Source organism: Osmia bicornis, chromosome 12 (genome assembly GCF_907164935.1).
Source record: "Osmia bicornis bicornis chromosome 12, iOsmBic2.1, whole genome shotgun sequence".
Lineage (NCBI taxonomy): Eukaryota > Metazoa > Arthropoda > Insecta > Hymenoptera > Megachilidae > Osmia > Osmia bicornis.
This window is the reverse complement of record NC_060227.1, coordinates 3626102-3642571: the sequence shown is the minus strand read 5'-3', so window position 1 is coordinate 3642571 and position 16470 is coordinate 3626102. Positions and strand designations below refer to the sequence as shown.

The window sequence follows — 16470 nt, the reverse complement described above, 5'->3', positions numbered from 1 at the left end:
ACTTTATTCCACGATACTATTATACTTACTAACGAACGCTACCGAATGCTGTACAGCCAGTCACAAAAAATATCCTGGCCCAAAAAATTATTATACCATCCTCTTTTTTCATACGTCCATAACGATTGAATTCGAACCTTCAGTTGCTCTAACTTTTCCCTCGTGTTTTTAATAAATTAATGTTGGTATAAATGATAATTATGATTAAGAATTATAATTATACACCCTCTCCAAATGTAGTATATTAATTGAGATTTGGTCTAGTATAAATTTTATTGATAATAATCAATTTAGAATAATAAAAAGTATAATTTAAATAAATCTTTGCAAAATTAACATTGCAGAAGTATTCCTAATGTAAACTTAACATTAATAGATTAATTTTAGTGGATATCAGAAATTTGTGTCTAAATTTTCATAATTTTTTAATATGTATAATAGTCTCCTGTTGAAATGCAATTTAAGGGCATTTGATTGATAACAGAAGTCATCAGAGCTCCCTTATCGGGTCCTAGGCATACAAATGAAAATTGGGGCCTTTCTTATACCCATTTTTTAATTAAATTCAGAAGTTGAAACCAGTAGATTTATTTATTTCATGCAGTTAATGATAAGCACCTGTATGCGGACCATTTTCATCACCTGTTTTGCCTAGAGGTGAAGGCGGCCTTGGAAGTCATTATATGTTTAAAATTTAATATATACGTTTTACTGGCTAAACAAAAAGTAAATGGAATATTATTTAACGTTAAGTAACGGAAAGTTAAAATTTTCAGGAAAACAGCTGAACAGCATATATTCTAGCTGGAAATTAGTATTCAACAGAGTTGGTCTCCGTTCAGAATAGAATAAAAGCCAGAGCATTGTTTTGCAAACGATAAGGTACCATGCGAGGCCACACCCCGTTGCTTTTCACCCTTCTTCAGCATATCCGGTAAGAGGGTGGCTCGGTTCAAAAAGCGGAAAAAAGAATGTTACTTGGAAACTGATTACATTTCGGCCTGCTCACCGATCTCCAGTTCGAACCAATGGAATCGAGGATTATCCTCCTCGGATTATCGGCTATAAGAAACTAACTTTTCCCGAGGAAGGCAAATCGAAGCGAAGAAGTCTCCTTTAATTTCATTTTACTGATCTGTTCCAATGATTGAAACGAACATTCGAAAGCGATGAAAGAGAGAAATAATATTCCTTTATCTGAATCACATCTATAAAAGAAGCGATCAAATTTTATTATTCAGAAAAATCTGAAAAGTTCATAAATTTCGATAGAAATTTTCTTAAAATTGTAAAATAATAATATTATTGGTTACCGTGATTTTTCAAAATTAATTTTTAATTAAAAAAAAGAAAAGGCACGGAATTAATTTATACATCTAATAAATTAAAAAATTGTACATTTTTATATAGCCTCTCGTTATATAACCGCAGATGGGCCTGTAGGATGGAAAATTTTGCAAGTTTCCAAACTTTCAATTGAAGGGGAAAAGGGAGATAAAAATGTATTATTTTTATAGGCTGCGATGGCGAAAGGGTAGTATTAGTATCCTTGAAAATTCATGTGAAAATCAAATCGCTCACATGACAATATAACGAGAGCCTACTGTATTATGTAAATACATACAAAACCATAATCCATTTATTATTGGTAACACATCATTTTATCCAATGGTAATTTGTAGAAAATGGTCGTTAACAAAATGATGGTGCAGTTAGTATTTCTGAATGATCAGCCGAAAAGAGCGATAATTTGTTTGCATTTAAAGGGAAAACATTTTCAGCATTTCGGTGGAAATTACCGCTCGTTAGTGCCGATTGTAATTCGAGTAATGAGCAGTATTTATTTGCTCGAGGGCCTTGTATTACCGTGAAAATACCAGTAACAAAAAGTAAACGAGATGTTCGCTGAATAGGTATTCATAGGAAGACCGAGTAATTGCGGAAAAGAGAAACGTATACCCCTTTAGCTCGTCTCGAATAGAGGGAAGCAAAGATGAACCAAAACGAAGGCAAGAAAAATCATTCCGTGAAGAGATCCGGTAAATCCAAATTCGTCTGGCTTTGAAGAAAATTCTTAGGGAAGCTTGTACACGTTCCTGCATACGTTTAACGATAGTGAATGAAGGTGTTAGTTAAAGAGTTAAGTAGCACATTTTGGGAAAAGAAAATTAAAACTTAAAGGAGAAGCAACTTGAAAGGAGTTTCAAGATATTATGCAAGCGAGTTTGTAAAGATACTTTCAAATCATTTGGATGTTTAGATATTCAATTGCTATAATTAAAAATAATTACAAAAGTAAAATATTTTTCATATGTAATGAAATTGTGATAAACTGTCTATAATATTTAAAAATTGGATACCTCCTCAATAGATATTATATAATAAATTAATCAGAAAAATTAATTTTAATTATTGTCTTCTTAAGTACCTTTATATCAAATATTGATGAACAAAATGTATTTTAACATTATTTTGTAATATTTATATATTTGAAAAATTGAATACGGTGGGCTCTCATTATATTGCCTTCTGAATGAGGTGATTCTCACATGGATCTTTAATCATACCAGTGCCACTTTTCCAGTAATAGTTAATGAAATTTTGCACATCTACCTGGTTTGCAAAAACCTTGCTCTTCTACGACCATGTCTTGTTCACAATAACCGTACGAACGAGGAAGAGAGCGAGACAAGGGAAAGAGAACGGTTATTATTTTACCCGGCAGATATCGATTCCATTCGACGACCTGCCGTGACCCGCCTGCATAACTCACGGCGACGCGTACACTAATCCCTCTTTCCTCTCTTTTCTTTCCAATCCCTGCAAAACACACATATCCCGTTCCCGTCTTCGTTCCACGATGCATCGGGGACTTTCTCGTCTCATCGGCGTCGTTGTTTTTGCCACCCTTCGCAAAATTTGACAAATCCATTCGCCTTGGGAGAACGGAAGAGGATGTTGTCGTGGAACGGGCGTAAAAAACAGCGAACCAAGAGTCAGCCAGTCGGATGGGAAAGGATAAAATATGGACGAGACTTGGAATCGATAGCGATCCTTCAAGCCTTTCCTTCTTATGGCTTCGCGATAGAATGTTTCCGAACCGGTGTAAAATTTCGATTTTCATGGTTTTCTGGGGGGGAGTAATATTGAAATACGAGATAACGAGTTGGAATTTATTTTTGCAATTTCCTTAGATTTTGTTTTAAAATTCTAATAGTGAAAAATTTAATTACTATCCTACATAGTCGAATAATTAAATAAAAAAGAAATTAATACGGGGGCCTAGGCACGTGCCTATTACGCCTAGGAATAAACACGGCCCTGAGTCACGATCAGACCCACTTGTGTGTATATCCGGCCACACCAGATGGACCAATATTCAGAAGAAAGTTCAAGTACACCCCTGGTCGAATCGAATCTCCGATAAAAAGCAAGGGAAAGAAAATAAAACACCATGGAGGAGGATGGATAAAAATTCGAAGGAAATGGTCGAAAAGTAAAGAAAACTACAAAAGACGAGAACGAAATCGAAGGACGATGACAATAAGGTTTGCTACTTGTTTCTCCCTTTTCGCGATAAGAGCGGCATGGAAAGTTGGTAGCGAGATATCCCAGGGGCCCTTTAAACCTTTTACGGATGGTGCGATGGGAGGATGGGCAGGATGCACGCGAAACTCTCGGCACAACATACGGCGTTGCATCGAGAAAAAAAAAAAGGGAGGACATAGAGAGTGAATGGAGCTATTAGGGGAAAAGGGGGTCAAATGCAACGTGCAGTGTTACAGCGATGCAACGCGGCTCGTATATTAAAGGGGAGAAAATAAACGCACGAGACACACAAGGAGCGAAGTTAAATTGGAACGGGTGTAGGAAGAAACGGGGGAACGATTGACTAGCCAATGGAAAAAAAAAGAGAGAATTCGAAGCGAAGGAGAATAGGGGAAAGTCTCGGTTTGAAAAGGCACAGATCACCTACAAGATTGGCCCCACTGATCAAAGAGACTCTGATTCGCTTCTTGCACCATGTACAGTGGAAGCGTACGCTTCGGGGTTGAATTTATCCAGGGAAATAGAGCTGGATGAGATGAGACATGCTGAGACTATTTATCATAAAACACTGCAAAATGAACGATTTACTGAGAAATTGTTAGATTCCAAAATTTTCTAACTTTGTTATAATTTGTAGGAAAGTTTAGAACATAAAGAAGATTAAATCTTGAATCTTCTAATTTTTAAGGTCAGCCTCTAAAGGGTGAAACTCGTTCTTAACCCTCCCTTACTACACTTATTTTTTGCGTACGCTACTATGTTGGGGTTTGACAAATCCCTGGACATGAATGATTAAATCTAGACATGAATGACACTATTACAACCCCTATCTACTAAAGAGACCTTAATATTTTTTTCTAAGGACGTTCTATTATTTTATTTTTCAAATTCTAATAGGTACCTAAGGAATGAAGGGCTGTCTAATTTATTGATACTTAATAAATGTTACTGTCTATAAACAATTTTTGCAATTAAAATATATACTGTAGGAAAGTTTGACCATTTTCCTTCAGAGTAAACGAAACCGTATTAATAAAGAATATTTTTTAATGAAATTATAACCATTTAAAGAAATATCTACATTACTATTGCTAACTATTAGTTCTGATGACATTTTTCTCTATTTTCTACCATTTAAGAGATATAACTTGGTACAGTTGCATGAAACACTCTGTATATTAGGATAAGAAAACACTGTCGGTCTCTAAAGTGTACTCAGAATGGCACTAAAATATTTAATGGCTAATAATGGTAAAAATATTTCACCCGGTATATAGCAGCTGCACGATGCAACAGCTGACGCAAAGGTTCGCTTCGTAATTTCATTGTTTGCGGTTGAACTGCACGTACTCGACGAACGTACGTACACGTCCATCGAATAATTAGGCAAGAAGTTCATAACGCGACTCGAATAATTATTTCGCCTCGAGTGGTCCTCGTGACAGTCACAATTCACCGACCATTAATCGGACGAGATTCGGATTGAAGAAACCGCGATGACTCCCTAATCAAACGTTTCACCCTCCCGTCTGTAATTCGCATTGTTTCACCTCGTTACCGTTTGTTTCGAGCGAACCAATGCACCGCAGCCCCGGTTTAAGCTTAATTAATTCCTGCCTATGTTTGCCGCGTAATTCGATGTCAACTGATTAATAAAACCGAACTAGAATGGTTCGATCAATCGTCGCGAATTCAATGATCGTTGAATTATTTTAATTGAAAAATGATGGAGCATAAAGGGAGAAGGCTGAAATTACCACTGTCCGTTTAATGCATAATTAGCATATTCTAAATACTCTGCTCGTAAATTTTGCACGGTTCATCTGGTTACAAATGCATAAACATCCCGAGTCTATTAACGCGTAATAAAGTGCAAACAGGACGGAACCGCAACTAACGTATCCGGCCGAAAATTATGCACTCGGTTAACGGATATTTCGGGCAGCTCATTTAAACACGATGGACAGAGAACGGCGAACGAAATATTGATTTAGGTAAGTTCGCTGACCTTGTGATGAGAGGAATGGCCCGTGTGATTGGCGGAGGTGTGATTTCCGGCGGGAATAGATGCCAGGTCCTCGATGGTTAACTCCGCCAAGGCGTCGCTACCACCGCTGCAACCGCCTAGCAAACCACCACCGATGACGCCGCCACTTCCTGGATTGCCCCCGATGCAACCTCCATCCGACCTTACTACGTTCGCCGACGGTCTCTTCTGCACCCTCCTCGAGGTCACCAGTTCCTTCACCCCCGACAGCTCTCGCCTCGAGCCACCCACGTATCTAAAAAAAAGCACGTGCCAGTCTCGTTACTGTTTACCAACGACACGAGTCCCTGTCAGTGAAGAATATTTCATTAAAAATTATTCTATGCTTTCGTTTACCCTTTCTTAGTACCCTTTATTTTCTATATTTATCTTGCACACTGTTTTCTCAGGTATAATAACTGAAAGTGCCTAATTATATGAAATTTCAAATTAATTATTCAACTGTAATAAGTGATTTTTTTGTTTTTTAAAAACATAATATTATTATCAGTATTATATATGTTTGTATTAATTATGACATAAAATATGTTAACATATAAATATTTTTATATGTTACAAAAAAGTACTTACATTTTCAAAGAATATAAATGTAAATGAGATCATTTACTTGCAGTGTACTTAAAAAAAAAAAAATTACTTCGTGTTTCTACTACCCTAATAGTATCATCACGTCAGCTAAATTGATTTAAATCACTATCTTGCTGCAAACAGATCTCCCAAGCAACATCTAGTATGCAGGCTACAGTGGCAGAGCTTTTCTATTTAGAGTCACTTGGACGAGGTAACGTGCAGAATATAAAACCTGGATGTACTAGACAATGGCAACGTGGTACTAGTTTTTTTGTAAGGAATCCCTGACAGAACGCTGCAGGCGTTTCAAAAAAAAAGAAGCACACTGTGCACCAGCCACGGGATTATGAACCATGCCAAATGAGGCTAGATTTCGAACCGTACAGAAATTGCTCTATTAGTGGAATTATATCCACCAGTCAATCAATTCTACGGACACTGTCCATCCAACAATGATTTGTCCTAAATCGAAGAATACATCCTGTCCGTTCTCCTTTGTGAACGGCCTTTCGTGCTTGTCGCCAATTAAAATGGAACGAAACATTATTAGGCCATTTTTTTGCCTTTACCTTCATGACGTTTCAATTTAGCGCGAATACCGTGCAATTAAAATTAATTGAAAGAGAAATTGAATAGTAATTGTCCTTATTTTTAGGTTCAACTCTCGGATGGCGGACCATGGAGAGAGGCAATGAATAATCCTTGGTTATTGTAATTTTAACCTATCATTAAAACGTCATTGCAATACACCGTTTTGAAGGTTGAATCGTATAAGAAAATTGAAAAATAATTTCACGCTTAAATATGATATTTTGCATATGCAACGAGCCTACGATCTTAGTGCAAGGGTTAACGCGAAGAACGCTGGTTAATTGGCATGTAAGTAGTACAAGTCGACGCTTGAACCGACGATCGCAGGTAAGACGCGTTTACATTGCATTTAGGCAAGGATGTAGCAACAAATTTGCTGACGCAAATCCTATGAAGTCTCGTGAATTTCTGCGATTAATAATTCACGAATCACGCGCGTAGGATTAGGATTACTGCGCTTACGTGAGCACACCGCCGGTGCAAGACTTTACCAGCTAATGCGATTAACGAGCTCCAATTCTAACAATGCATTTTCGACGTTTCTTCACAACCTTACTCCATTCTCTTAATAATTAATCACAAGTTTCCGCGTTACATTAAAATTTACTTGTAATTACCTTTGCTTTTTGAACTTTTCAATTATCTATGTTTTTATATTATGAATTTATTTCGAATCTAATTAACCATTTTATACCAGAATTTCGTTGAACCGAATAATTTGTTCTTCAGCATGTTCATCCGACTCGGAGAACTTTCATTACGAAAGTTTAAATGATAATTGAACGCGAAACGAAATTGCACGACGCGTGAATCTCGGGTTAAATTCAAATGAAAGTGCTCGGGGTCCTGAGTAAATTGTAACACGATTTCATTCGTGAAAGAGAATTAAGAAAACCGTGGAAGAATATAAGGAGGTCTATTGAAAGCGAGAGTGAATTGCAACAGGACGCGAATCACCTGAAGCGGTTCTAAAATTCTTTCTCATTCCAACGGACGATTTTAAACTAATTAAGAAACATTGTTCCTGGAATAATCGCTATTACAATCCTTGTCTATTTTAAGAATCTCCACTTTTTATTTCTATTGACAAAACTTTTTTCTTTATCTCGGTACTTTTACTTCGACGTAGTTCGCAGACAATAGGCCTGCTCTTATTATTGGAAAAATCTCTTCCGTTATGTTTACTTCTGTACCATTTCCCTAGACGGCGTACATTGTTTGAAGATCCAATGAAAATGTAGGTGACGTAGAACGATCTGTTCTGTTTAAGGAATTATTGAAAGGAATATTTCCATGGACATCAAAGAGGAGCCAATAAAAACGTCGACTTTTCTACCATTTCTTTTCTATTTACCCAATATCGCCCCTAACTTTCAATTCTTATTTCCTCCTCTTTCTTTATTCTCCGATTTCTCGTATCAATCGTACACCGAGAAGTCCCGGTAAAAGTGAGGTCGCCTGCCGGTCATTCATCCCCCGAAAACTTGCCCTAACCTTGACAGCCGGCGCACTACGGTACCCTGGACCGTTCGACGAGGGGAACAAGGGTAAAGGAGAAAATTACCGTGAACCTTCGTCCCGGAATCGTACTTCTCCTCCTTCTTATTTCACAAGACGTCACTCGACAACCTTTTCCACACTCGTTCCAGACTTATCCGGGTAACATCACGATTAGAAGAAATTCGTGAAAACGAACCGGCATGGACGGGGAAACACAACGAAGAGGCAGCCGGGGTTCACGGTGAACTATCGCTAAACGACGACTTCCCGGTCGTTCGTGCAGCTACGTATTGTACGTTCCCGACGACGTTGCTCCCCACCCTCGGGACTACGCGCTACAGCACCGGCTCTGCCGTCGAACCTACCCCCGAGGAGAGCGAGCAACCCTCCGCCACCTTCGCGCAAGAACCTCCCTTGGTGGCGCCTTAAGCCGCCCTCGCAAGTTGTCCGACGTCGCCGCCAGATCGCACCAGCTTAGCCAACCACGCGGATCGATCGACGTGACGTCACGCGACCGCGCATGCGCACTCGCGTCGATGAAAATTCGCCACGATCGCGTCTGAAGATACATCGGGAGTAAGAACCTCTTCTTCTTTTTTCTTAGAGATATCGAACACTAGAAATTAATCGATCCTGTCTCTACTTGGATTATGAACTTTATCGATGCACCCTTTATTGGGTGTTTTTCGGATCAGTTAAGTTTCGAGGAGGAAAATTTTGCTGGAAAATATTGAACTTGTTAGAGTAATATTAATTCTTGCTTAGTTTCTAAGTTTCCAACGAGGAACAAGAAAATTTCTCCTTGCGAAAAGTTGGTCCCGAAAGAAACACATGATTCTGTATTTCTTTGCAATTCGAATTGGTTAACGAAACTCGCATCGTTCTTTCTTTGTCTCTTTAAGCTAAGTTTCCAACGGAAAACGGGGAAATATATGTGTACGAAAAGTAGATTTATAATGAACATTGTGTTTCCTGACGATTCCGATTTCTTCGAAAAACTCACCCCTTCATTTTTCTCTACGTTATACAACTAAATTTCCAATGGGAACTGGGATAATTTCAATTTATAATTCTTTTATCAATTGGGCTATTATTTAAATTGATCGATAATTTGTGGAACCTAGAATTCTCAAAAGATTACCAGTGAAAATAGAATCAGGTGAACAAAGCGGTTGTAGAAAGCAACGCTTATACTACTTTGATTTATGAAACAATTAAAAGGATTGAGTGTGCTATTACAACCTGTCACAGAATTATGGTACTTCCGTGAGAAGTAATTTAGCAAGGTATTCGTGGTACAACTGCATCGAACACGTGGTTCAAAAGCGTGAAACTCGTAGAGGATATCTTACATCCTGTTATTAAATCCGAAAAATAGATAAGATGGAACGAATGAAATGTTTGCCTTTTTAAGAATAAGAATCTGATTTCTATGAAGAGACAGAAAATTTGTAAATTTAATTTAAATTCGTTAGTAACAGACGTTTCATAATTCACTTCCTGATAATCCTATTACCACTAATGATGACACGTATCAGTTTGCTGATCTCTGACATTTATTACCACGTTATATTTTTATGGCTGCTATGCAGTTCTGAATAAATGGACATTACGTTTTTTGTATTATTAGTAATATTAAATTTAAAAAAAAGGCAGCCTAATATGCCTATACCATAAGGCCCTCGTAGAAATATAGCATGGTATTACTAATTCAACGCCATTTGTAAATTATCAGAAAAATGAACCAAATAGCGTAAATGTACAGCGTATACTACTTCACATAAATTGTTATTATTTGCTTAAGCGTGTAAAGTTACACTTGGAAACGCGTCGAAAGGGATACGAATCCTTTAGTCTCCCAGTTACCATTGCGACAAGTCGAAAGGACAATACAAAGCACTGTTGACGAAGGACAATGCTGCTTATCTTTCTGCATACAACCACGTCGAAAAGCGACGTCTCTGGCTTAAATTGATTTCGTGCCCTGCTGCTTGCACGTTTGCAATTGTTTCATGCTAAGGACTAACGCATAGAAGCATTCTATCATTTCCATCTAACGAGTATTGTCTTGAGAATTTTAGTTTTAATCACCCTCTCAAACTTGTAATTCTTTTGAAATATGTACATATGTTAAATATGTAATTATACCTTCAAGAAACCAGTTCGTGATTAAAATTATTATAAACTGTTATTATATCAATTTACTAATTATTTTGAAAGATTACTTATTACTTTTTTTAAATTTATTTTTAATTATCAGGTAATCATAAATTACACTATTTGTATTTCCTACTTCGTAAGTAAAATTATAATTTAATTATTACTATTATATCTTTTAAATAATAAAAAATCTTTCAGATTTAATTCATTTTTTCATTTACATATTGAAAAACCACGATAGATAGTCTTAAATAAACTGGCCCCTTGATGGTAGGTCTATTTAATCCTTCAGAATGCATCTTGTTAAATATTGTATTTAATAAAATTTAGTTCTTTCCTTAAACTCCCAATGTTTATTATATCTATACTAAATTTTTAGTTGCTAGAAGTAACTATACAAGATGAGTCACAAAGTATTATCCCAGAAACCTCAAGTATTGACTTAATTCTTTTTCTTAATTAAATGGTACGAAGTGCCTGATTGTGTGGTGTATAAAAAATGTTTCTAAAGTGGCTACCATAAGATCAGAATAAACTGTCGTCTTTCTTAAATGAAATTAAATAGCTTTCATCGAACTGGATAACATTTACTCGAAGGATTTCTTATTATTTTTCAAAGTTAACGATTTACGACAAATGGAACTATATAATAACATCAAACATACATAAAATCCTACCACCTCACCAGTTTTCTCCCACATTGATAAGTTTTCCTTTAACTCGTTGGTCAGCTCGAAAGCCTGCAACATCCTTCATCGCAACGAAGGAAGAAAAAAAAAAAAAAAAAAAGGAGCAACTAAAAGTGTTCTACGGATGGAGGAGGATTAAAAGCGCGAGGAAGCAAGAAGATAAGTTTTTCTGGTGTTGCTGGAGGATACGTAATCGTCGGAATATGCTTTCAGGGCTGGCCTTCTTTGTTGGTGCCCTCGCCCTGTTTTATGGGGTCCTCGATGACGAAGTGGAAGGATGCAGGAGGGTCGTACTAACAGACGGGGGCGAGTATATTGAATTTCCGAAAAGCGCGTCGGGTTTCAAGCGGATGATACGCGGCTTGCTTATGCCAAACGAGTTAGCGATGCTGGAGAGGGTCCAGGATCCGCCTTCAACAGTTTCCCTCTGTGTACGAAAACACCATTGTCCGTGTGGCCTGACGCCGCGACGCGGCGATTACCTTGGCCTGACATCAACTTATGCAAATTGTTGAGAAAAATTCAAAATTGAGCAACCGAATTTCATTTGAAAATAAATTGGATACCTACAGTTACTCACAAAACTGAGTGCACGTAGGACATGAAAATTGTAAAACATATTCATAAGCAACAATACAATATGAATAATTAACTTTAGAAAGACCAAGGCGGGGGAGGATTAAGTCCGCCAATTAGAAATATTGAAAATATATTATTTTTCTCGTCTAAAGGATTTATAAATCATTATTTTTTTTCACCCATGCTTTGATTTTTTCATCCAAGAAATGATTTTTTTAGTAAAGATGTTAATTTGGAGAGAGCCTCAATTTTAATATAATTCTATATTTTATATTATTTTCATTTTCAATGAGTTAGGATCAATCGATCCCCATTGAAATCTTCTATTTTTGAAAATTTTGGAAATCGTTATTTGGAATAAACAAAAATGAAGAAAATTATATACATACTGTGTTGCTTATAAATCTGTGTGAAAGTAATTATATATTTGAAGACTTTATTTCGAAACGATACTAAAATGACAGCGGGAAATTGAACAGCGTCGATACGAGAGATTAAAATGTTGGCAAAATGAACGAAGTAGCGAAGAAAAAGCGAGAAAATGGGTCAGTTGTGATCATCTCGATTAGATTCACCGCATTGAGTTCGGATTCGTCTCGGTCGAATAGAAGCTCGTTCAAGCGTGTCCAGTCCAACTCGCTTCGTTCAACTATTCAATCTCATTTGATTTCCTCCGTACGTGTCGTCCATGTAAATTCAATTGGACGAACGACAATAATTCCTCGAAAATGTCCCAGACTAGTCGACCAGATAAGAAACTCTACCGCAATTTTCGTCGGAATGTAGAACACGACAGTTCCCAGGGAAACACTTCGACCGATGAAAATAATTTACAGGCTACGACGAGTTAACGATTCTATCTTGTAACGTGCGAAGAGAATAAATAAGAGGCAGAATCAGAAAATTATTTAAAAAAAAATGATTTGATCGGTATTTCCGATTTTTTCAAACTTCAATATACTGAAAAGTATATGAAAGAATGTATCATTTTTAAACGAAAGTGTTTCAAATGTTAGAGGAATAATTTTTAAAGGAACAGAGTAAAATTTAGAAAATGAAATTAATATGAAATATGCAAAATTAAATTTAAATTGGGGCTCTCTCCATGGTCCGCTGTTCGAGGGTTGAAATATCAAATTTACAGTATCTATGTTATATTGATTTTGAATGTATAATTTTTAAAGAAACATAAAATGCACAATTAAATTAAAATTGTGGCTCTGTTTATGGTTCATCGTTCCAAGGCTAAGCTTAGTTTATTCAATCGAAGTAATCCACGTAACCAAAGATAACCATGCTAAGCTGAGTAGAGCTGAGTAATTGGAGGCCCGTACGAAATTAGCTCTGCAAATTTCGTCTAATTAAAGGCCATTAGTAAGTGCTGGCACGACTACTCTTCACTGCATGCTGCATTAAGTCTGATTCAAAACGTTGCACTGCCGGCTTCGCGAAGTGATTCACGGTAGAATAATTTAACATTAATCAACAGCGTGACGTATAATTACTATTTTCAAAACTATACTTAATCAGCTACTTTCGCTCCTACTTATCTCGACCTACTTTAACTTTAATTAATAACGTTTCAGATCTTTTATTCTAATCCTTTTGAATTTACTTTGAATAATTTAAGAAAAAGTAATATAATTTTCAATTTTTCCCTAAAATTTAACAAAAAATATTCCTCTGATTAGATTAGAAAAAAGAAATTTTAAATTGGATCATAAGTGATCCACACAGTACTCAAGGTGTTAAAATCAGAATTTGTTAGTTAGAAGATTTTTCTTGTAAGAGTTATGGAGTTCACGTGCTCAGACAAATCTGGCTACTTGTATTTCGTGTTCACGTGGAGATTGTGACTCGTTCACGTGCCATCGAATCCCGTGTACCAAAAGGTATGTAACAAGATATACTTGTTGAAATAGATGGTAGCAAGCGTGTATAATGAAGAGTGCTTTGACATCGATCTGCACACAGAGCATGAAAACCTCTTCACGATAATTGAATTAATTTGCTTCCACTAATTTAAAGAGTATCGTGTCACGACAATATCTTTGCAAATTATTTTCATCATTGTATACATACCCTACGTTTAAAATGAAATTTTAATATTTTTAGATACAAAAATAAGTATGAAATGCAGTACTATAGTATTCTAGGATTTAATCCTTTAAGCTACTTGAGAAGGTATAGAAATGATTTTAAATAATATAGTCTATAAATAAATAAAATTTTAAAAAATATCTTTAACTAATTTTAAATTTACGTAATTTACGATTACCTAGTAAATTTCTTTAATACTTAATAAAATAATTAATTTTATAGAAAATCAACTGATTATCAGTTCTATAATTAATCCTTGAACAGCAGAATCTAGTCTAATCAAAACCTCCAAAAACTTATAAAATTATATTAAAATCGAGGCTCTCTCCATGGTTGTCGTCCAAGGATTAATCTCCTCATTTCATATGTACACACTTACCTCTCATGATCGTGGCCGTAAGATGGATTGATTCTGCGAGCGTACAAGGAAGCACCACCCTCGGACATGTAACCGTCGCACAAGTCGGATAGAGTTCTGCTGCCGACGGTCATACCACCTCGAAGAACCTCCCCGTCGCTTAGATAGCCGGAGGCAACGTCGATGTCCGCGTAATCGTGACCGACATGATGATGAGAAGAAGAATGAAGGATCGTGTACTGTCGAGCGGTCGTTCTGCTGGGCAACGTCTGAAGGGCCCTTGCCCCAGGAGTGTAACCACGGAGCAGAGGTTGCATGGGTTTTACAGTCATCTCAGCTTCGTCGTCCCCCATCGAACCTCCCCCGCAGCTTGAACTTTCTGATAAGACCTGTAACATGGGCTAAATTATTATATTTTTTTTTTCCATATCAATGAGCATCGTTATTTAGTGTGAAATAAACTATAGTTATCCAAGAGAAATAAATTTCTGAATGAATAAAATAAAATTTGTCAAATAATCTCATATTTTTAATTTTACTTTTAGAATTATACTATCAGTTTTTGAACACCCAATTTATTAATACATACTTAAAATTAAAAGACCTTTAATTACTTCTAGTATAAACCAACATCCAGTTTCTCGATTGAAATATGTATTATATTTGAAAACGTCTACCTCGAGACTACTAACCTTCTCCATTTGCTCGAAGGTCGTGTCGATTTTCCTATTTGGTATCGTCTTGATCTCGCTGCCACTCTCGCTGCTTGGCCTGTAAATAACGCTGCTATCGCTCGAGTTACTTTGCCCGGTGCTGTTCGAGTTGCTGTGCGAACTCTCGGACATCAGATCCGAAATGCTCGGCATCGGTGACACCATTGCGACGGTGTTTGGGTCGAGCTTGCGATGCAAAGCGTCTGCCTTCAATTTCGTAGGCGTCGCCACGCCAGCTATGCTGTTTTCCTTCGGCGGTTTCGAGGTGCCTTTCACCAAGGCCGTGGGCTTCGGAATGCTGGAACCGGGACTGCCGGAAGCGTTCAAAGTAGAACCCTGAAGCGGACTACCGAGTACCGGAAGCTGCTGTTTGTTTTGTACAAAATTCAAGGCGTTCGAGGTCTGCTCGTGGCACGGGGTATTGTTCGTCTGAGCGGTCGTGCCTTCTTGAATAGTCGCCATTTTCGTGTCTATCGTCGTTTCTGAATGATGACGAGGGGACGAGGGAGGTGTTTGCTTTCTGTTCGTGCGATCCACATCTTGCAGATCATTCGGAAGCTTAGGTTTCATTGGCAAACTTGCGTTCTGTTTCGAGGGGCTACCAGCATTGTCGAGAGTCATCGAATGATTCTCGTTGACGATCTCTTTCTGTCTGTCTATCGTCGACCTCTCCTCCGACAAATTCGCTTGATTCATCAAAGACAAGGCATGATCGTTTTCATCGGTGTTGCGGATTTCTTCTTGATCAGGCTGCTTGATCATCCCGTTAGCGTTACTCATCAGTCCCTTTTGCAGTAGGACGTCCTTGTTCAGCCCGTTGGGCGGTACCTTCACGCTTTGCAGCTGAATCTTCGCGTCCGCTATCTTACCAGGTAGCTCCATCTTCGGTCTAGGCGGCTGTTTCGCCGGCTCGTTCTTTGCACCGGCAAAGTTCTTCGCGTCCTGTCCACCGATCTGTTTAGCAGCCACCAACATCGAGGGATTTGCCTTCTGCAATTGACCGGACGGCGGTTGCTTCAACATATCCTGGAGATTCGATGACTTCTTGTCCACCGCCAACTTCGCAGCCACGGGACCGATCTTGCTGCTCGGCTTGACATCTTCCAACGGCGGATTATAAGCCAGCTGTTTCTCGGGCGCGCCTTTCGTTCGCGCGATCTTGCTTTGCCCTTTGCTCTGCTCTTTCCTCGCGGTCTTCGGGCTCGCCTGCTTCCCTGGTTTCGTCGACTGAAGCTTCGACTTCAATGCACGGTTCTTCGGCGACTCCACCTGCACTCTGCTCTGGTCGCACAGCGACGTCGAACTGTCCGAATGCTCTGACCTTGCTGAGGAGAAACCAGAGGAACTTGAGGTACGTTTCGATACACCGGACGAAGCTTTACCGCGGTCCTGATTTTTCTCCTTGTTGTTGAACAGCTTAAACTTGTCCAGGACAGAGTTCTTGTTCTGCTGAGTCGGCGGTCCTGTCGAGGTGTACGGGGATTGTTGGCTACCCCTCGTGCCACTTGGCTTTCCCACCGTCGACGTTCGAGGGCTGAAACGACGAACACGTTTGTTTGTTATTAAAATTAAAATTGATGGTTTAAGGTGAATCAATTATGATTCGATGTACAA

At 38.0% G+C, this 16470-nt stretch overlaps 1 protein-coding gene across 6 annotated transcripts in view; it reads right to left on the bottom strand.

Annotated features, from left to right (window-relative positions):
• The window catches only part of LOC114871424 (protein sickie), a 189413-nt gene that overhangs the window by 49909 nt on the left and 123034 nt on the right, over positions 1-16470 (bottom strand). For 4 of the 6 annotated variants that reach the window (XR_003788574.2, XM_029177284.2, XM_029177281.2 and 1 more), the window contains 3 exons: positions 14836-16390; positions 14165-14544; positions 5558-5831 (listed from right to left, as the gene is read on the bottom strand). Coding sequence is in view for 5 of the 6 variants with exons in the window: in XM_029177284.2 (XP_029033117.1) it covers positions 5558-5831; positions 14165-14544; positions 14836-16390 (2209 nt within the window). In the remaining variant the exon portion in view is untranslated. The remainder of the gene's footprint in view (positions 1-5557; positions 5832-14164; positions 14545-14835; positions 16391-16470) is intronic. The other 2 variants (XM_029177285.2, XM_029177282.2) reach the window with 2 other exon arrangements.